The 22,094-nt window shown below is 46.1% G+C and overlaps 1 protein-coding gene across 3 annotated transcripts in view; it reads right to left on the reverse strand.

Annotated features, from left to right (window-relative positions):
• Window positions 1–22,094, reverse strand: part of LOC116064073 (A disintegrin and metalloproteinase with thrombospondin motifs 2-like) — a 47,762-nt gene that overhangs the window by 17,575 nt on the left and 8,093 nt on the right. For all 3 annotated transcript variants that reach the window (XM_035990796.1, XM_035990794.1, XM_035990795.1), the window contains exons 3-13: window positions 17,562–17,748; window positions 9,034–9,140; window positions 8,876–8,959; window positions 8,015–8,098; window positions 5,776–5,929; window positions 5,120–5,225; window positions 4,863–5,006; window positions 4,423–4,555; window positions 1,542–1,655; window positions 301–446; window positions 132–221 (exon numbers count right to left, since the gene is read on the reverse strand). In XM_035990796.1, coding sequence (XP_035846689.1) covers window positions 132–221; window positions 301–446; window positions 1,542–1,655; window positions 4,423–4,555; window positions 4,863–5,006; window positions 5,120–5,225; window positions 5,776–5,929; window positions 8,015–8,098; window positions 8,876–8,959; window positions 9,034–9,140; window positions 17,562–17,748 — 1,349 coding nt within the window. The remainder of the gene's footprint in view (window positions 1–131; window positions 222–300; window positions 447–1,541; window positions 1,656–4,422; window positions 4,556–4,862; window positions 5,007–5,119; window positions 5,226–5,775; window positions 5,930–8,014; window positions 8,099–8,875; window positions 8,960–9,033; window positions 9,141–17,561; window positions 17,749–22,094) is intronic.

Below are 22,094 nucleotides of genomic sequence, written 5' to 3' on the forward strand. Positions count from 1 at the left end.
TCCCGGCTACACAGCGTGAACTCGTAGCTGTTTCTGTCTGTCTCTGTGTCTGTCTGCCTGTCTACCTGTCTACCTGTCTGCCTGTCTGTCTGCCTGCCTACCTGCCTGTCTGTCTCTCTGTGTGTACTGACCTGAAGTCAGTGAGTGGAGGACATTCGTCCCGGCTACACAGCGTGAACTCGTAGCTGTTTCCGAAGCAGGTGCGCCCCCCGTTGGCTGGACTGAGAACAACAACAGGTTAGTCTCTCTGATTGGTGCGTTGGCTCTGTGAGCTTACAGATGATTGGGCGGCTGACTCACGCTGGGCTGTCGCAGCGCCGGGACCGGAACTGGACGCCGCCCCCGCAGGTCCGTGAGCAGGCGCCCCACGCGCTCCACGCCCCCCAGCCGCCATCTTGTCTCAGCAGGTTGGGGGTCAGCTTCATGCAGAGACCTTTGAAGCAGTGCTGCAAGGAGACATGGTTACCATGGAGACAACCTCATGCAGAGAGCTTGTCACGGTCACTGTGTTTCTATCCAAATGTTAATCAAATTATCTGAAGTTCCCTAAAAACATTCATAAGAATAAAGACGGTGAAAGGGTTTCATCTAATGGCTTTAAAAAGAAAACAACCCTGTCTGCATGTCTGTCTGTCTGCGTGTCTGTCTGTCTGTGTGTGTGTGTGTGTGTGTGTGTCTGTCTGTCTGTCTGCCTATCTGTCTGTCTGTCTGTGTGTGTGTCTGTCTGTCTGTCTGTCTCTTTCTGTCTGTCTTTGTGTGTGTGTGTCTGTCTGTCTGTCTGTCGTTTTGTCTGTCTGTCTGTGTGTGTGTGTGTGTGTGTCTGTCTGTCTGTCTCTTTGTCTGTCTGTCTCTGTGTGTGTGTCTGTCTATCTGTCTGTCTCTGTGTCTGTCTGTGTCTGTCTGTCTCTTTGTCTCTGTCTGTTTGTCCGTCTGTCTGTCTGTCTGTCCGTTTGCCTGCCTGTCTGTTTGTCCGTCTGTCTGTCTGTCTGTCCGTTTGCCTGCCTGTCTGTTTGTCCGTCTGTCTGTCTGTCTGTCTGTCTTTCTCTTTGTTTCTGTCTGTCTGTCTGTGTGTGTCTGTCTGTCTCTTTGTTTGTCTGTTTGTCCGTCTGTCTGTCTGTCTGTCTGTCTGTCTGTCTGTCTGTCTGTCTGTCTGTCTGTCTCTTTGTCTGTCTGTCTGTCTGTCAGTCTGTCTGTCTCTTTGTCTCTGTCTGTCTGTCTGTATCTTTGTCAAGTCTGTCTCTCTGTCTGTCTGTCTGTCCGTCTGCCTGCCTGTCTGTTTGTCCGTCTGTCTGTCTGTCTGTCTGTCTGCCTGTCTGTCTGTCTCTTTGTCTCTGTCTGCCTGTCTGTCTGTCTGTCCGTCTGCCTGTCTGCCTGTCCATCTGCTTGTCTGTCTGCCTGTCTGTCTGCCTGTCCGTCTGTCTCTTTGTCTCTGTCTGTCTGTCTGTCCATCTGCCTGACTGTCTGTCTGTCTGTCTGTCTGCCTGTCTGTCTGCCTGTCCATCTGCCTGTCTGCCTGTCTGTTGTGTAGTGAGCGTCCTCACCTTCCCTGGTCCACACTTGGTCCCGTCCAGCGGCGGGCCTTTCTTGGTCTTACAGTAGAAGGGGTTGCTGTACTCACTGCACCACAGCTGCCTGCAGGGGTCGATGCTCGCATACTGCACATGATACACATGATACACATGATACACATGATACACATGATACACATGATACACATGATACACATGATACACATACTGCACAGGATACACATGATACACATGATACACATACTGCACAGGATACACATTATACACATTATACACATGATACACATGATACACATACTGCACAGGATACACAGGATACACATGATACACATACTGCACAGGATACACAGGATACACATGATACACATGATACACATGATACACATACTGCACAGGATACACATGATACACATACTGCACATGATACACATGATACACATGATACACATACTGCACAGGATACACATGATACACAGGATACACATTATACACATGATACACATACTGCACAGGATACACATGATACACATACTGCACATGATACACATTATACACATTATACACATGATACACATGATACACATACTGCACATGATACACATTATACACATTATACACATGATACACATGATACACATACTGCACAGGATACACATGATACACATACTGCACATGATACACAGGATACACATGATACACATACTGCACATGATACACATGATACACAGGGTACACATGATACACATGATACACATTATCAACATACTGCACATGATACACAGGATACACATGATACACATAATATACATGATACACATGATACACATGATACACACTATAAACATACTGCACATGATACACATGATACACAGGATACACATACTGCACATGATACACAGGATACACATGATACACATAATATACATGATACACATGATACACATTATCAACATACTGCACATGATACACATGATACACATACTGCACATGATACACATGATACACATGATACACATTATCAACATACTGCACATGATACACATGATACACAGGATACACATACTGCACATGATACACAGGATACACATGATACACATACTGCACATGATACACAGGATACACAGGATACACATACTGCACATGATACACATACTGCACATGATACACATGATACACATACTGCACATGATACACATGATACACATACTGCACATGATACACAGGATACACAGGATACACATACTGCACATGATACACATACTGCACATGATACACATGATACACATACTGCACATGATACACATACTGCACATGATACACATGATACATATACTGCACATGATACACATACTGCACATGATACACAGGATACACATACTGCACATGATACACATGATACACATGATGCACATGATACACATACTGCACATGATACACATTATCATCATTATCAACATGATCAACATGATCAACGCAGGGAAAACGGGTTACAATCTGACAAAAACATCCAAAATGTTCAACTATTCTGTTATAGTCTTTTGATGCCGGAGGTTCAGGGAAAGGTTGTGGGCGGGCTTACGTTTCCGTGACTCGCGGGAATAACGGGACGGTTGGGTCCTCTCTAAAGGCCGTGTAGCTGCTGCTCTCCCCGGTACGTTCTACTAACACGCTGAGCCACTGTCCAAACGTCCGTATTTTAGGAGTTGGGAGTGAGACGGGTTGGTCTCCATAACGTACCGTTTGGAACAAAGAATCCCTGGTTATAATGTGTTAAAACCAAACCTACGCCCTCGTATGTATGTTATGTTGGGTTTCTATGTGATCAAACTGAACTGAACTAAATCCTTAATAAACGTTACATCTGTTTTCTGAAAACAATCAGGACACAAACACACTAATCAGTGAGAGCAGAAAGAAACGACATCATCACATTAAAGAGAGCAGCTCTCTGTGATGTCATCAAACAGTTAACATCCTGAACAGATGTTCAGAAACATCTGCAGCTCACATCTGCTCACTAACGCCTGCTGCAGTATGAGGATCAGAGAGACAGACAGGTAGACAGAGAGACAGACAGGTAGAGAGACAGAGAGAGACAGACAGACAGAGAGACAGGTAGACAGACAGAGAGACAGAGAGGTAGAGAGACAGAGAGAGACAGACAGACAGACAGAGAGACAGGTAGACAGACAGAGAGACAGAGAGAAACAGACTGAGACACAGACAGACAGAGAGACAAACAGGTAGACAGACAGACAGGTAGAGAGACAGACAGGTAGACAGACAGAGAGACAGGTAGACAGACAGACAGACAGAGAGACAGACAGACAGAGAGACAGAGAGAGACAGACAGACAGAGAGACAGGTAGACAGACAGAGAGACAGAGAGAAACAGACTGAGACACAGACAGACAGAGAGACAAACAGGTAGACAGACAGACAGGTAGAGAGACAGAGGATCAGAGAGACAGACAGGTAGACAGACAGACAGAGAGACAGGTAGACAGACAGACAGAGAGACAGGTAGACAGACAGACAGACAGAGAGACAGACAGGTAGACAGACAGACAGACAGACAGACAGGTAGACAGACAGACAGAGAGACAGACAGACAGACAGACAGACAGAGAGACAGAGAGACAGACAGACAGACAGACAGAGAGACAGACAGACAGAGAGACAGACAGACAGACAGAAAGACAGAGAGAGCGAGAGAGACAGACAGACAGGTAAACAGAGAGACAGACAGACAGACAGAGAGACAGACAGACAGACAGAAAGACAGACAGAAAGACAGAGAGAGCGAGAGAGACAGACAGAGAGACAGACAGACAGACAGGTAAACAGAGAGACAGACAGACAGACAGGTAGACAGACAGACAGGCAGACGTACTGCAGTACAGAGGGTGTATCCTGGTCCGAAGTCGAAGCGACACTGTTGGTCCATAGAGTAGTGAAACCCCGGCAACGGAGGCTGAGCCGGCCAATCGTGGTGGAACGGGTCGTCACGGAGACAGTCGTATTTACTGAAGACACAGAAAGAGTCAGTAGTTCAGTGTGTAGTGTAGTGTGTAGTGTAGTCAGTAGTTCAGTGTGTAGTGTAGTGTAGTCAGTAGTTCAGTGTGTAGTGTAGTGTGTAGTGTAGTCAGTAGTTCAGTGTGTAGTGTAGTGTGTAGTGTAGTCAGTAGTTCAGTGTGTAGTGTAGTGTAGTGTAGTCAGTAGTTTGGTGTGTAGTGTAGTGTAGTGTGTAGTGTAGTCAGTAGTTTGGTGTGTAGTGTAGTGTAGTGTAGTGTAGTCAGTAGTTCAGTGTGTATTTGAGTGTGTAGTACTGACTGCAGGTACTTGTGCAGCTCGGTCCAGCTGCAGCGGGACCAGTGGTATCTGTGGAAGGTCGCCTGGACCCTCGGAGACATGATGCTGCCCAACGGCACGTCGTCTTCACAGTCGTTAGCCTCGCCGTCATGCTCCATCCCTAACCTGAGAGACAGGCAGACAGACAGGTTCTTTACGTCAGCAGCTGGGATTCTGAGTTATTCTGATGTAGTTTTGTGAATATGGAGATATTTTTAGTGTGTGTGTTTGTGTCTCACACGTGTCCTGTTTCATGAGCCGCTACGAAGGCCGAGGAAAACCCGTCTTCAAAGACGAGGACGCAACTCCGATGCAAGTGACACATTCCTGTAACTGGAGCGTAACCTGCAGAGAGACAGACCCACAGGTCAGGGGTCAGGGGTCAGAGGTCCAGGCCTGGCCGGGGTGGGTCTGTAACAGAGCATAGCGCCTCTAAACCACCAACACATGCTGCTAAACCAGGCTACACAACTGGACATGGACAAGAAATGTGATCTGTTGGGGAGAGATTATTAATGACATCGTTAACCAAGAGTGTGTGGGAAACAAAAACACTGCAGAGTATAGTATATATATATATATATATATATATATATATATATATAGCAGTATGAACATGTTGATGTTGACACGTCTAACAGGTGAGATCTAGCATCTACCCTGGACCGCTAGATGGTGTTAGTGGGAGTATTTGTAGTATTAAAGGTAGTATTATCAGTAGTACCCTGCATGGTGTTAGTAGGAGTATTTGTATTATTAAAGGTAGTATTATGAGTAGTACCCTGCATTGTGTTAGTAGAAATATTTGTAGTATTAAAGGTAGTATTATCAGTAGTACTCTGCATGTTGTTAGTGGGAGTATTTGTAGTATTAAAGGTAGTATTCTCAGTAGTACCCTGCATGCCGGAGGGCCCGAACTCCTGCCTGGTGAGGTAGATGGCGTGGTCGTGCTGCTCGGCGTGACTCTGGTCTCTCTGCTGCAGGTACGACCATCCACAGACGTTCTCCAAACTCTTCTGGGCGTTCCCCACAGAGATCAGCTCCTGGGACTGATGGACGCACACTTTAACCAACACACAGCTTATAAAGATCTGAGTTCATGTTTAAGGGCCGTCCACACCGAGAACGATAACTATGAATCTGTAGTTTTTAACCCTCCTGTTGTCATCAGCTAAAATCTGACCTGTTTACAAAAACTTTATATAAGCACTATGACAAAAGATTGTTAAAAAAAGTGACAAATGTTGGAAAAAGCTACAAAAATGCAGAAAAAAGTGACAAAAAAAATCAAAAACATCGCCAAAGTTGGCAAAAACTTGTTAAAAAAAGTGACATTTTTTGAAAAAACATATCTGAAAAAGCAACAAACAATTTGTTAAAAAATTGACAAAAATATCATAAAAAAATTCCCAAAAACTGACAAAGAAATTGGAATAAAATCGTCAAAACGTTGAGAAAAGTGTAGAAAAAGAACAACAAAATGTTGAAATTTCGACCCAGAAAAACACAAAGTTGCAGGTCAACGTGAAGACATCACGAGGCTTAAACCGTTTACAACACGGCACGGGGGAGAGATTGGTTTTCACATAGGTGCAGTAGTGGCGTGACGTGACTTTTCCAATCGCTACGAGGCTCCGATCCTTCAGCTCTCTGTGTGTTTTAAACATCAGTACTTTGGAACTGATATTTCAGATTCACTGTGAGAGAATCTTGTGTTTTGGATGTTATTATTATACTGTCGCTGTTTCTGTTCTGCACATGCAGATCTGAGCGCCTGCTCTGACCGCCGGCACCATGCAGCGCTGTGCGCCGCTGTTACCCAGAAAAGGAAGTGGGTTCCGCGCCCCAGGGACCGCCAGAACACTTTTTTGGTTCCTAAAATGTACCTGAACCCAAGAATACAGGCTATAGGATATTACTACAGACATTCCTGTAATGTTAGGTCACAAGCTCTGCTGTATATTATGTATTGTGACTGCACGGTCAAGTTCCTCCCTACATCTCTGACTTGATACAGCTTCATACTCCCACCCGTAGTCTGAGGCCATTGGGTCAGAGGCTATTAGCGGTTCCCCTGGTTACTCAATTTAAAACTAGAGGGGACAGATCATTCCCAGCAGTGGCTCCTAGAGGGGACCGATCATTCCCAGCAGTAGCTCCTAGAGGGGACCGATCATTCCCAGCAGTAGCTCCTAAGCTTTGGGATGTCTTGCCTCCCTCTCTACGTTGTGTGAATTCTGTTGAATCTTTTAAAAAGCAATTGAAGTCTCTGCTATTCAAGCAGACTTTTAGTTAGTCGAGGGGTTTTTTATGGTTGTTTTGTATATTAATTTGTTGTATTGTATTACATTTTATTGTTAAGCACTTGGAGATTTTTATCTGTGAAAGGCTCTACAAATAAACTTTACTTACTATTATCAGCTGGAGCGTGCAGTGCGTGTTTGACGTCGCTGTTTGCAGAACGTTATCGTTCAGGAGTGTGGATGCTCACATTGTTATGGTTATAGTTATGGTTATGGTTATTGGTGTGGACGGGCCTTTACGGACATTGCCTTTACAGACTAAATGTCACTCTTATGTAGATACCTTCAAGTGAAGTGTAACCAATTTATTCTTATGAATGTTTAATATGTTTGTTTGTGTGTGTTTGCACCAATGAAAATTCCACGTAAGTGTGACTTACTATGACAATAAATGCTGTCTGATTCTGATTCTGATGCTGATGCTGATTGTGATTGTGATTCTGATGCTGATTGTGATGCTGATGGTGATGCTGATGGTGATGGTGATGGTGATGCTGATGCTGTATGTGATTGTGATTCTGCTTCTGATTGTGATTGTGATTGTGACTGTGTTTCTGCTTCTGATTGTGTTTGTGATTGTGATTGTGACTGTGATTGTGATTGTGATTCTGCTTCTGATTGTGACTGTGACTGTGATTGTGATTCTGCTTCTGCTTCTGATTGTGATTGTGACTGTGATTGTGATTGTGATTCTGCTTCTGATTGTGATTGTGATTCTGCTTCTGATTGTGATTGTGATTGTGATTGTGACTGTGATTTTGATTCTGATGCTGATGCTGATGCTGATTGTGATTGTGATGGTTTGGACTTTGAGGAGTCAGAGTTCAGTACCTTGGATGGAGACAACATGATGATTTTGACCAGAACAACGTTGATGTTGGCGCCCAGAGAATGATCCTGATAGATCTCGTTTACCTGGAACAGAAATACATTTCAGAAAGAGAAACCTTAAACTAGACTGTATGGAGAAGCTGTTTCCTCTCTCAGGGATGTTGACCATCTGGTCTACATGAGCTCTGTGGATTTGGAGACGATGAGCTCATCCTTCTATAGATAACAGCAGACTCTCCGCTCCTCATTACCGAGGCAACATCATTTAAATTAACCTTCCTCACTGTGTTCAGGAGCATCACAAGCTATTTCATTAAAAGGTTTTAGAGGCTTTTATGGCTTGTCTGACTCTTTTTTTGGTGCTTTTGACTCTTGCTAATCCAAGTGCTGGTTTATAATTTAGGAAAATGGTTTTGTGAATAGCTCACTACTAGTTGTCGGAGCACAAATAAAGGTCCCATAATGCAATTGAAAATGTAAATAAACAGAAATACAACTGTGAAGCAAATTCTATGGATAATTTCTGTTAAAATACACACTCATACAACAGTTAATAGAGTTAAGTCTTTTTAAAGATGAAACTAGACTCACCACTCATTACCGAGGCAAAATCATCTGTCTGTCTGTCTCGCTGTCTGTCTGTCTGTTTGTCCTGTGTCTGTCTGTCTGTCTGTCTGTCTTGTGTGTATCTGTCTGTCTGTCTTGTGTCTGTCTGTCTGGTGTCTATCTGTCTGTCTGTCCTGTGTCTGTCTGTAGTTCTGTCTTGTGTCTGTCTGTCTGTCTGTCTGTCTGCCTGTCTGCCTGTCCTGTGTCTGTCTGTCGATCATTTCCCTCTGAATTAAACCCCATGTCTTTACTCACTATGTTCATGAGCGTCAGAAGGTATTTCTGAATGTGGTCTCGGCCGTGGAACAGAAGAACAGAGTAATCCACAGCTAACAGAACCTGGTGGAGGAGAAGACAAGTTAACTCTCTCCGTTCATCAGCTGATCATCCTCGGCCTCGGACGCATCATTCACCTCAATGTTTAAGAGTTCAGCCTCTTCCACGTAGCGCCGGGGGCGAGCTGATCTGGATCTGGACCCCGACACCTTCTGGGTCAAGTTCAGAGACCCTAACAGAGGACCTGGAGACAGACAACAGACTCAGGTCAAGGCCAAGTTCAGAGACCCTAACAGAGGACCTGGAGAGCTTTCGGGTCTAAAAAAAGGTGCTCATATATATATATATATAAAAAATATAATATGAGCTCTTTACGGACGTTTTTGTTACTATTATCGTTTCTTTTATTCGTCTTTGTCGTTTAAAAGAAAAAGTATTTGATGCTTTTTCCTGTGGTTTTTGGCAGATCTGAGGTCAGACAGAGCAGATGTTGTTGCTGCTATCAATAAATCAGAGAGCAGGAAGCAGAACCAATCTCAGCGTCAAAATCATTTTACATTTAAGTGCCAACAGCCTCGACGTGAGACGGTGGAGCTGCGTTTTCATTGGTCGAGAGAGAAACCACAGACCCGTGCTGATGCTGATGATGGAGAGAATGTTTCTCTCACTGCAATCAAACCCAGTTTGTCTTTTGAACATCACAGACACTTTTGCTTGTGAGTCTAAGTGTGTACTCAAACTTGGCCCAGTTGAACCGTGCCAGAGCATGATTGCCCCCCACCCTCCCCCCCGCTGGCCTGCACTCAAACCAACCTGATCTCACAGAATTCGGTGAAATGAACACGGCCTCTTAACTCAAAATCTGTGGCTGTTTCACAGAATCACAAAACATTCCGTGATGGGCCCACGGAAGAATTCCGTTAAATGAATACGGCCCCTTAAGTTAGGGAAAGGTCGTGGGTGGGCTTACGGTTCTGTGACACGCGGGAAGACGGGACGGAAAAGGAGAATGTGACTCTAGGAAACTTGACATGCGGGACACGATCCCCGGTCTCCTGGGTGAAAGTCCTGTGTTTGACCCGTCCTCCCCCCCAACCAACCTCCCTACGCAGAATTTCGGCCTTACATAGTACTCACTACTGTAGTCGCTCCTAATGCTACGTCATCTTCTCATTGACTTTACATTGGCATTGTTTTCCGTGGTGGCCACACAGATTTTTCACTCATTCCGCGCCACCACCACGTAAAGTGCTGTTAACAATTCGTGATCATTTCACGGAATTCTGTGCGACCAGGCTGCTCACACTGCTATAAACCATTCAGGGCCGGAGCATGCTTACGTCATTACGTTGCAGGACTCTTCGACTACGATTCTAGTCTGTCTGTTAGGTAAGAACCAGACCCGGGAACATTTAGAGATCACATTAATTTGCAGCGTGCCCGAGTCCAACCGGACCGTGCCCTGGCCCGCCTCTTAGCGTACCGGTACGCAGCAATCACACTAGTCAAACGAACTGGCCTTTGGGTTTAACTGTCCACGGTATAACACCGTGCGACGTTTCTGTCACGCCGCGCTCCACTCTGTTCCTCTGGGTGACGTCAAGCGACTTCAACGTGCACGCAAAGCATCCCGGGAAAGCAACGCTGCATTTGAAAAAATGCTGCGCGTCCAAAAGCTGGCCGATGCCCATCTTTATGCTAATGAATCCATTGAACGCGACGCCACTATCCAGTAGAAGTAGAGGAAAATCTTTTAAACCGACCTTTGTTGATCTGAAATGAAGACAGATTCAGCAACTACACGGCCGATTTCTCTCTTAAAATGTTTTCAGAAACACGTTTAGGTGAACTATTTTAGTACAATACGAGATCGTATTCTCAACGAGCCGCCATGACACTTTGTTGAAATTCTTGAGAAGCCAAACCCACGTCAGGGGTTCGTCCAATCAGCTGCCGGTCAAGGGCGTGGAGCATCAACCATGGATGTATGACGTCGCGACACCACACTTCAGTCGTGTCGGACAAACGGATCTCTACCGTCAAGGTAGGTGTCGGATATCTTCATGAAAACACGGCACAAACACGGCCAGTATCTCAACTGCAGTGACTGGGATTAGAGCTGCAGCCCAGTCAAACCCACCAATAGGAACTCTTCACTAACCCACCAATAGAAACTCTTAACTAACCCACCAATAGCAACTCTTAACTAACCCACCAATAGGAACTCTTAACTAACCCACCAATAGCAACTCTTAACTAACCCACCAATAGAAACTCTTAACTAACCCACCAATAGAAACTCTTAACTAACCCACCAATAGAAACTCTTAACTAACCCACCAATAGCAACTCTTAACTAACCCACCAATAGCAACTCTTAACTAACCCACCAATAGAAACTCTTCACTAACCCACCAATAGGAACTCTTAACTAACCCACCAATAGCAACTCTTAACTAACCCACCAATAGGAACTCTTCACTAACCCACCAATAGAAACTCTTAACTAACCCACCAATAGCAACTCTTAACTAACCCACCAATAGGAACTCTTCACTAACCCACCAATAGAAACTCTTAACTAACCCACCAATAGCAACTCTTAACTAACCCACCAATAGCAACTATTAACTAACCCACCAATAGCAACTCTTCACTAACCCACCAATAGGAACTCTTCACTAACCCACCAATAGGAACTCTTCACTAACCCACCAATAGAAACTCTTAACTAACCCACCAATAGCAACTCTTAACTAACCCACCAATAGGAACTCTTAACTAACCCACCAATAGGAACTCTTCACTAACCCACCAATAGCAACTCTTCACTAACCCACCAATAGGAACTCTTCACTAACCCACCAATAGGAACTCTTCACTAACCCACCAATAGGAACTCTTCACTAACCCACCAATAGGAACTCTTCACTAACCCACCAATAGGAACTCTTAACTAACCCACCAATAGGAACTCTTCACTAACCCACCAATAGGAACTCTTCACTAACCCACCAATAGGAACTCTTCACTAACCCACCAATAGGAACTCTTCTCTAAGACACTTTTAACTAGCAGGCAAAACTATCTGTGATGCAAAACAGACCAACTTGTTTGTTGACTGCAGTGAGAGAAATATGATCACAAACTTTTGTTTTGCCGTGAAAAAGAAACAAAATGAAGTCCGTGCAGATGAGTGAAAGATAGGAATGTTAGATTGTGATGAAGTGTGTGTGTTTCAGGTTATTATGTCTCTGTTATATAAACGCTGTGTTTCCGAGTGGAGACTTTATAAAAACATCTGCTGTGAATACGATGACATCAGACTCTCTGAGGTCACGCAGCAGCGCCACAGGCTCAGTAGGGTTGATCTGAGGTTAAAGAAAACTCTCCGCTCTGATTGGCCGACACTGCTTGGAAGACAGAAAACAGATTTCAGCGACCGGCCGAGAGGACGAATGATTCAGAAGCTGAACAATCCATCAGCTCAGAGTTTACAACCTCAAAAACCTCAAAACATCCCAAAATCTGAAACTCCCACTGCCACGTCGCAGCCGCGTGTGTCTTTGTCTGTGTGTGTATGTGCGAGAGAGTGTGTGCGTTCGTGCATGCGTGCACATGTGTGTGTGTGTGTGTGTGTGTGTGTGTGTGTGTGTGTGTGTGTGTGTGTGTGTGTGTGTGCGTGTGTGTCTCTGTGTGTGTGCGTGTGCTGTAAAGCTCCGGTTGCCTCTGCCAAGTTTCCTGGAACTTTCCGTGTTTCCAGTTTGATTCTTTCCGTCTGCAGAGATGTTAAAGAAGCTAAACTGTGAAAAACAAACTCTTGATTTGTTTATAATGTGAACTGAAGGACTGAAAACCTCTCTGCACCCACGAAACTAAATATACATTTCATAATCAACATACCTGCTATCATAACATCTCAACATGCAATTACAGAAACATCTCCTGCAGAAAGTGTTGAAGACATATTTATATATTTTAACAAGCGGCTTAAACAGCAACTGCCGCTCGCTCTGTAGCCGATGTCACGTGACCAGCCTGCAGTCTCCTAGGTCTACGATATCATACGTTTTAGTGTGCATAACTTATCGTATGATATCATACGTTTTAGTGTGCATAACTTATTGTATGATGTCATACGTTTTAGTGTGCATAAATTATTGTATGATGTCATATGTTTTAGTGTGCATAACGTATCGTATGATGTCATACGTTGTAGTGTGCATAACTTATCGTATGATGTCATACGTTTTAGTGTGCATAAATTATTGTATGATGTCATACGTTGTAGTGTGCATAACGTATTGTATGATGTCATACGTTGTAGTGTGCATAACTTATTGTATGATGTCATACGTTTTAGTGTGCATAACTTATCGTATGATGTCATACAAAGCCTTTCATGAGAATGTGTTGAAAAAAGAGACAAAAATGTTGAAACAAGACACATTTGTTTTAAAATTAGTGTTTTTCAGGCTCTGTAACTAACATGATCAGGTGTGAACATGATGAACAGAAAACAATCATTCTGTGATTATATGATTATATTTTAACATTATTTATTTGAACTAGAGATGTTCCGATACCTGAACTTGAGTATGGATCCAATGCACTGTTTTTTATTGATTTTTGCAGCTTTTTACGACATTATTGTTGTTTCCTTCAACGTTTTGGATGTTTTTTTCTCACTATCTTTAACTTTTCTTTACTCATCTGGACTGCTGGCGCCCTGAGCGTTTGCCTAAAACACGGGCCGGCCCTGGCATTACTCGCCCAAACAGATTCCAGCCCTTTGGGCGTAATCTGAGGTTTTTATGACACTGGTATCGCTATCGGAACATCCAGCGTGTGATTTATGAAAAACCAAAACATACAATAATTAAATTCTCCTTCCAACACCAGCATATAGAGCCAGCCATGCCAAAACACTTATTTATAAACTTCAATATCCAGAGAAAAATAATCTCTGAATGAAATATTACAACGTGATGTCAACATAAAACACAATGTGATGTCAACTAGAGTGTGGATCGGGCCACATTTTTTCTGTCCGAGTCCGGCCCGCGTCCAACCGAGCAGTAACCGAACCCGACCCGAGCCCGACAGGCATTAAGAGATTTCTGTCCGAGCCCGACCCGAGCCCGACACAGATTAAGCCACTGTAGGAAGGCATTCGGATAAATAAACAGAGGTATGTGCACTGGCTGGATTAAAACAACTTTTATGCCTTTCTGTCACATCTACTGCAGTCAGATTCGCTGTGTTCCCTCGGAAGGAATCACTGCACATGGGTAGGCACTCGGAATGACATTTCAAGCATGTTTAGAGGCTAAAAACACGTTTAAAACTTGCCCTGTTTAAGCCTGTTGGGTGCTAACGCTAGCAGGGGGATAACACGGTGTCGGCAGCACCGATTGTTTTCGTATTTTACTGTATCGTACTGACAGCACTCCAAATTTACAAACAACAGAGCTACGTGTTGAAATTGACCGGAATTCTCCTTTAAGATATTTCTGTCCGAGCCCGTCACAGTTAAAATCTCATGTCTTTCTCATACTAATGACACATGTACGTTTGTTTGTAAGCTTTTATAAATCAGCTGTAGGAAGGCATTCAGAAATGTCAACAGATGAGGTCATCAGCTCACACGGGGCAACAAGCACACGTTAACCCAGACACACACCTACATAATCAGCTGTTTTACATTTAAAATGTTCAATGCCTTATCACGCTGATGTGACCAAGCCCGACCCAAACCCCAACATCATTTCTAAATATCTGTCTGTATCCATCCTCTAATGTTACCATAAAACACAGCGTGTTCACGATGGAGAGCTGAGTTCACGTCACAGCGGAAACTAAATACCTTCACCTCAGGAAACCCTCGTTCCTTCCTCAGGAGGGTTTTAAAATTAACGAGTCGTGTTGGTGCTGGAGAAATATTTCTATGATCTAGATGTGTTATTCTCAGTATAAAAGTTTATAATATATGAGTCATGAGACGTGGTTACAACTCCAGGAAAGACACCTGTGAACTCGCTGCACAATGTACAGACCGGGACACACAAAATGGTTAGCTTAAGCTTTGATTACATTATAGTTCAGGAATGTAAAGTGTATGTTAGGAACAGTTTCTCTGTAGCAGACGGAGAGGTGGAACGGCAGGGGGGGGCTCTTAGCTCAGTGTGTGTGTGTGTGTGTGTGTGTGTGTGTGTGTGTGTGTGTGTGTGTCTGTGTGTGTGTGTGTGTGTGTGTGTGTGTGTGTGTGTGTGTGTGTGTGTGTGTGTGTGTGTGTGTGTGTGTGTGTGTGTGTGTGTGTGTGTGTGTGTATATGTGTGTATGTGTCTCTGTGTGTGTGTGTGTGTGTGTGTGTGTGTCTGTGTGTGTGTGTGTGTGTGTGTGTGTATGTCTCTGTGTGTGTGTGTGTGTGTGTGTGTTTGTGTCTCTGTGTGTGTGTGTGTGTGTGTGTGTGTATGTGTGTGTGTGTGTATATGTGTGTATGTGTCTCTGTGTGTGTGTGTGTGTGTGTGTGTGTGTGTCTCTGTGTGTGTGTGTGTGTGTGTGTGTGTGTATGTGTGTGTGTGTGTGTGTGTATATGTGTGTGTGTGTGTCGCTGTGTGTGTGTGTGTGTGTATGTCTCTGTGTGTGTGTGTGTGTTTGTGTCTCTGTGTGTGTGTGTGTGTGTGTGTGTGTGTGTGTGTGTCTGTGTGTGTGTGTGTGTGTCTCTGTGTGTGTGTGTGTGTGTGTGTGTGTGAGAACTGAAGAATCTGCCCGGAGACAGAGAGGATGATGCCATCAAGGGAGAAGATAACAGATTAGGGATATGGTCAGACGAGCGAGTGAACCTGGACCCTGTATACCTTTGTCTGCGGCCAGGGAAACTTTTAGTTCTAAGGATCTTTTCGTGTACCCGCAGGTGTGTTGTAAACTTAAAGGATAATTACGACCAATTTTTACGTTAATCTTGATTGCTATAAATATTTCAATTCAATTCAATTCAATTTTATTTATAGTATCAAATCATAACAAGAGTTATCTTGAGACATTTTACAGATAGAGTAGGTCTAGACCACACTCTGTAATTTGCAAAGACCCAACAATTCCAGTAATTCCCTCAGGAGCAAGCATTTAGTGCGACAGTGGCGAGGAAAATCTCCCTTTTAGGAAGAAACCTGGGACAGACCCAGGCTCTTGGTAGTGGTGTCAGACTGGGGAGATGAACAGTGGCACTAATAGTCACAATAAAGATAATGGAGCAGTGACTAAGAAATAGTAGTCATAGTAGTTCATGTCATAGCAGGGCACTGCAGGGCGTTACAGTATGTAGCGTGGCACAGCAGGGCATGGCTGGATGTAGCAGGTTCAGCAGGGCACAGCAGGGTGTAGTGAAGCCGGACCACGACGACAGCTGCAACCAAGATCTTGGTGCCATCCAGATCCAACGGAAAACGCTGGGAAAATATGCGAGTACAGTCGATAGAAGAAAAAAACACGAGCCGAATCACTGCGGTCAACATGGAGTAGCTGCAGCTACGAGTATGAGCTTCCACTGAGCTAAAACAGCAGTTGTCGGGGCAAATTTTAGAGTGCCTTTGTGCCTCTTAACAGACACAAAATGCAATTAAAATGTGGATAAAAAAGAGAGTTCTCTGAGCTTCTGCAGACCACAACAATCTGGAGCAACCAAGGCAGGACAAATGTACAATTAAAATGTCTGTGCAACATGAACAGGGCCCTTACGTGACAACAAGATGCATTTTCAACTTAGACATTGTTTAAATTCACCTACCCTGTCTCTATCCTGCTGGTTGCTAGCTCGCCCTGCTAGCTGCTAGCTGCCGTGTGTTCCTAGCTGTAGCTACTCCGTGTTCAACGCACCGATTTGGCTCATTTTTTTTCTATCGACTGTACTCGCATATTTATAGCAATCAAGATTGAACATTAAACAGCTGCTGCTAGTAGCCGGCTCACAGTCACCTGTTAGCAGCTAAACAACTGCTGCTAGTAGCCGGCTCACAGTCACCTGTTGGTGGCTGAACACCTGCTGCTGGTAGCCGGCTCACAGTCACCTGTTGGCGGCTGAAAAACTGCTGCTGGTAGCCGACTCACAGTCACCTGTTGGCGGCTGAACAGCTGCTGCTAGTAGCCGACTCACAGTCACCTGTTGACGGCTAAACAGCTGCTGCTAGTAGCCGACTCACAGTCACCTGTTGGCAGCTAAACAACTGCTGCTAGTAGCTGGCTCACAGTCACCTGTTGGCGGCTGAACACCTGCTGCTGGTAGCCGGCTCACAGTCACCTGTTGGCGGCTGAAAAACTGCTGCTGGTAGCCGGCTCACAGTCACCTGTTGGCGGCTGAACACTTGCTGCTGGTAGCTGGCTCACAGTCACCTGTTGGCGACTGAAAAACTGCTGCTGGTAGCCGGCTCACAGTCACCTGTTGGCGGCTGAACACTTGCTGCTGGTAGCCGGCGTCCTGGAGCTCTGTAGCAGCTAAATACAACCCGCAACTGCTGCTCAGATTTTATCTTCTATGACACTATAGACGGTTCACGTTACAGCACTTTAGTTTAAAATACTTCTGTTAGGTATATAATATGTGGTCTATTGGTGGGATACCTTTATAATTCAGCAGAGGCAGAGATATGTAGAACTCTGAACTCACCTGGCAGGAAGTCAGCTGCTGTTTGATTGGCCGAGTGTTTGTTAATGATGGCTGAGGAGCGATAAACGATGTGCTGTCTTCCTCCTCCTTCTTCCTCTTCTTCCTCTTCCTCTTCTTCTCTTCCTGTCCTCCGGCGATCCAACGGCTCGATGAAGAACTCCTCCTGACCCGTCCGGATCATCCCGGCCTGCAGACACACTTTTACTTTACTCAATATATATATATATATATATATATATATATATATATATATATGTATATAGTATATATATCTGTAATATCTATATCTAGACTTCTCGGCATTTTTTAGTTTTTGACTGTATGGTAGTTTTTGAATATGGTTTGTTGTCATAGCAACGTTTGCAGGGTTTCCTCAAGCTTTGTGGAAGAATAAAGCCTGCTACACACCGAGCCGATAATCGTCCGTCTGACAGTCTGGCGAGGTCGGTGACTCGAGTCTGGTCGGTGTGTTCTGTGCCGTCGTCCGTCCGAGGGGCCGTCGGCCTTCATTTTGGCTGATTTGACTTGTATAATTGGAGGGGTCAATGAGCCATCTGATTGGTGGAGAGCTAACCAGGAAATGGGGAGCAGGATGAGCGTGACTAGAGTCTCTCAAAATCTGATGAAAATCTGTTAAACTGACCTTTGTTGATCTGAAATGAAGACAGACTCAGCAACTGCACGGCCTATTTCTCTCTTCAAATGTTTTCAGAAACACGTTTCGGTGAACTATTTTAGTCCAAAATGAGATCGTATTCTCAACGAGCCGCCATGACAGTCTGGCTTTGAACTTCTGGAGAAACCAGACCCACGTGACGCGTTCGTCCAATCAGCTGCCAGTTTTCATTTTTGGGGCGACAATACAGAGTAGCGCCACCTGCTGCTATGGAGACGTATTACGTCTCGTCTCGTCGGTGTGTTCTGAGGAACTTTTGGGATCAACTCGGGGAGACTGATCAGTCACACTGGCTTTACTGCCGACGGTCAGCCGTCTGGTCGGTGTGTAATGGCCGTCTGGTCGGTGTGTAATGGCCGTCTGGTCGGTGTGTAATGGCCGTCTGGTCGGTGTGTAACGGGTGTCTGGTTGGTGTGTAATGGCCGTCTGGTCGGTGTGTAACGGGCGTCTGGTGGGTGTGTAACGGCCGTCTGGTCGGTGTGTAACGGGCGTCAGGTTGGTGTGTAACGGCCGTCTGGTTGGTGTGTAACGGCCGTCTGGTCGGTGTGTAACGGGTGTCTGGTTGGTGTGTAACGACTGTCTTGTTGGTGTGTAACGGCCGTCTGGTCGGTGTGTAACGGCCGTCTGGTCGGTGTGTAATGGCCGTCTGGTTGGTGTGTAACGGGCGTCTGGTTGGTGTGTAACGGCCGTCTGGTTGGTGTGTAATGGCCGTCTGGTTGGTGTGTAACGGGTGTCTGGTTGGTGTGTAACGGTTGGTGTGTAACGGCCGTCTGGTTGGTGTGTAACGGGTGTCTGGTTGGTGTGTAACGGTTGGTGTGTAACGGCCGTCTGGTCGGTGTGTAACGACTGTCTTGTTGGTGTGTAACGGCCGTCTGGTCGGTGTGTAACGGCCGTCTGGTCGGTGTGTAATGGCCGTCTGGTTGGTGTGTAACGGGCGTCTGGTTGGTGTGTAATGGCCGTCTGGTTGGTGTGTAATGGCCGTCTGGTTGGTGTGTAACGGGTGTCTGGTTGGTGTGTAACGGTTGGTGTGTAACGGCTGTCTGGTTGGTGTGTAACGGGTGTCTGGTTGGTGTGTAACGACTGTCTTGTTGGTGTGTAACGGCCGTCTGGTCGGTGTGTAACGGCCGTCTGGTCGGTGTGTAATGGCCGTCTGGTTGGTGTGTAATGGCCGTCTGGTTGGTGTGTAATGGCCGTCTGGTCGGTGTGTAACGGCCGTCTGGTTGGTGTGTAACGGCCGTCTGGTCGGTGTGTAACGGCCGTCTGGTCGGTGTGTAACGGGCGTCTGGTGGGTGTGTAACGGGTGTCTGGTTGGTGTGTAATGGCCGTCTGGTTGGTGTGTAATGGCCGTCTGGTTGGTGTGTAACGGTTGGTGTGTAACGGCCGTCTGGTTGGTGTGTAATGGCCGTCTGGTTGGTGTGTAATGGCCGTCTGGTTGGTGTGTAACGGCCGTCTGGTCAGTGTGTAATGGCCGTCTGGTTGGTGTGTAACGGGTGTCTGGTTGGTGTGTAACGGCCGTCTGGTTGGTGTGTAACGGCCGTCTGGTTGGTGTGTAATGGCCGTCTGGTTGGTGTGTAACGGGTGTCTGGTTGGTGTGTAACGGTTGGTGTGTAACGGCCGTCTGGTTGGTGTGTAACGGGTGTCTGGTTGGTGTGTAACGGTCGTCTGGTCAGTGTGTAACGGCCGTCTGGTCAGTGTGTGTGTAACGGCCGTCTGGTCGGTGTGTAACGGCCGTCTGGTCGGTGTGTAATGGCCGTCTGGTTGGTGTGTAACGGGTGTCTGGTTGGTGTGTAACGGGTGTCTGGTTGGTGTGTAGCGGGTGTCTGGTTTGTGTGTAACGGCCGTCTGGTTGGTGTGTAACGGCCGTCTGGTTGGTGTGTAATGGCCGTCTGGTTGGTGTGTAACGGCCGTCTGGTTGGTGTGTAACGGTTGGTGTGTAACGGCCGTCTGGTTGGTGTGTAATGGCCGTCTGGTTGGTGTGTAACGGGTGTCTGGTTGGTGTGTAACGGCCGTCTGGTTGGTGTGTAATGGCCGTCTGGTTGGTGTGTAACGGGTGTCTGGTTGGTGTGTAACGGGTGTCTGGTTGGTGTGTAATGGCCGTCTGGTTGGTGTGTAACGGGTGTCTGGTTGGTGTGTAACGGTTGGTGTGTAACGGGTGTCTGGTTGGTGTGTAACGGGTGTCTGGTTGGTGTGTAACGGCCGTCTGGTCGGTGTGTAACGGCCGTCTGGTCGGTGTGTAACGGCTGTCTGGTTGGTGTGTAACGGCCGTCTGGTCGGTGTGTGTGTAACGGGCGTCTGGTGGGTGTGTAACGGCCGTCTGGTTGGTGTGTAACGGCCGTCTGGTCAGTGTGTGTGTAACGGGCGTCTGGTGGGTGTGTAACGGCCGTCTGGTCGGTGTGTAACGGGCGTCTGGTGGGTGTGTAACGGCCATCTGGTCGGTGTGTAACGGGAGTCAGGTTGGTGTGTAACGGCCGTCTGGTAGGTGTGTAACAACTGTCTTGTTGGTGTGTAACGGCCGTCTGGTCGGTGTGTAACGGCCGTCTGGTCGGTGTGTGACGGCCGTCTGGTCGGTGTGTAACGGCCGTCTGGTCGGTGTGTAACGGCCGTCTGGTCGGTGTGTGACGGCCGTCTGGTCGGTGTGTAACGGCCGTCTGGTCGGTGTGTGACGGCCGTCTGGTCGGTGTGTAACGACTGTCTAGTCGGTGTGTAACGACTGTCTGGTTGGTGTGTAACGGCCGTTTGGTTGGTGTGTCTGCAGCTTAAGTTGTGGATATTTGGCGGGAGGTTTAGACATCCTTCCTCAAAAAAATATTACACTAGTCAATAAATCTTTGTGGGATTTTGTCTCTTTGTAGTCGTGTCAGTGTGTGTGTCTCTTTTTGGTCATTTAGCGTCTCTTTGTGGTAGTTTTGTGTCTCCTTTTCACCTCATTTTGGACCGTTATTATCTCTGTATCTGTGTTTAAAAAGTTGAAAAAGATAGAGCAGATAATACATAAATAACACTCAAAAAGCTTAAAGACAAAATGTAAAGATAAAGAAGTCTGACTATTACTACTCCCGTCTAATGTCCATATTCAGTGCTGGTCTCTGTGATGGTTGGGGTTCGGCTGGCTGTGAGTTTCTGTTTTGTTTTCTATTTGCTCTTTCTGTTATGCTCTCCTGTCAGTCTCTCTGTTGGCCCTGCCTCTCTGTGTCTCTTTGTTTTTCCTCCCCCCCTCCTGCCCGCGCCAGCCAGCTGATTACACACACCTGCCAGTCATCAGCTACAATCAAGCACAGTATGTAAACCCCGGATCTACTCACCATCTTCGCTTGATCGTTGTTTCTGCTACGCCCCGTCATACAAGCTCCAAGCTTTTCAGAAATCCTGCATATTTCCCTTTGTCCGTTCCTCTGCCTAACTCTCTGTGTTTGTCTATTCTCTGCAGTCATTACCTCCATCATTCTGCCTCCAGTCAGCTGGCCTCACCAACCGGCCCCCTCCTCGCGGCCTCCCTGCTCCACTCTGCCTCCACGCCTGCTTCCAGCCTTCCCCTCATCTGCTCTTCGGCTTCCCCGCTTCCAGTGCCCCTTCCTCGGATCCCTCGCCCTCAGGCTCCCCATTCTCCCTGAGTCCCCTCTCCCTTACCCTTTCCTTTTAATCACCAAATAAACCTTTTTTGAAGCTGAATCCTGCGTTTGGGTCTGTTCTGTCACTCATAGTAACAGTCTCTAGACTTTATCCTTGCACTGTTGGACTTATTTGCACTACCACCATGACACACCCTCTCCTAGAGCACCTTACCATGCAGACTGACACACACACACACATATACACACACACACACACACACACACACACACACACACACACACACA

This window comes from Sander lucioperca, chromosome 13 (genome assembly GCF_008315115.2).
Source record: "Sander lucioperca isolate FBNREF2018 chromosome 13, SLUC_FBN_1.2, whole genome shotgun sequence".
Classification (NCBI taxonomy): Eukaryota; Metazoa; Chordata; class Actinopteri; order Perciformes; family Percidae; genus Sander; species Sander lucioperca.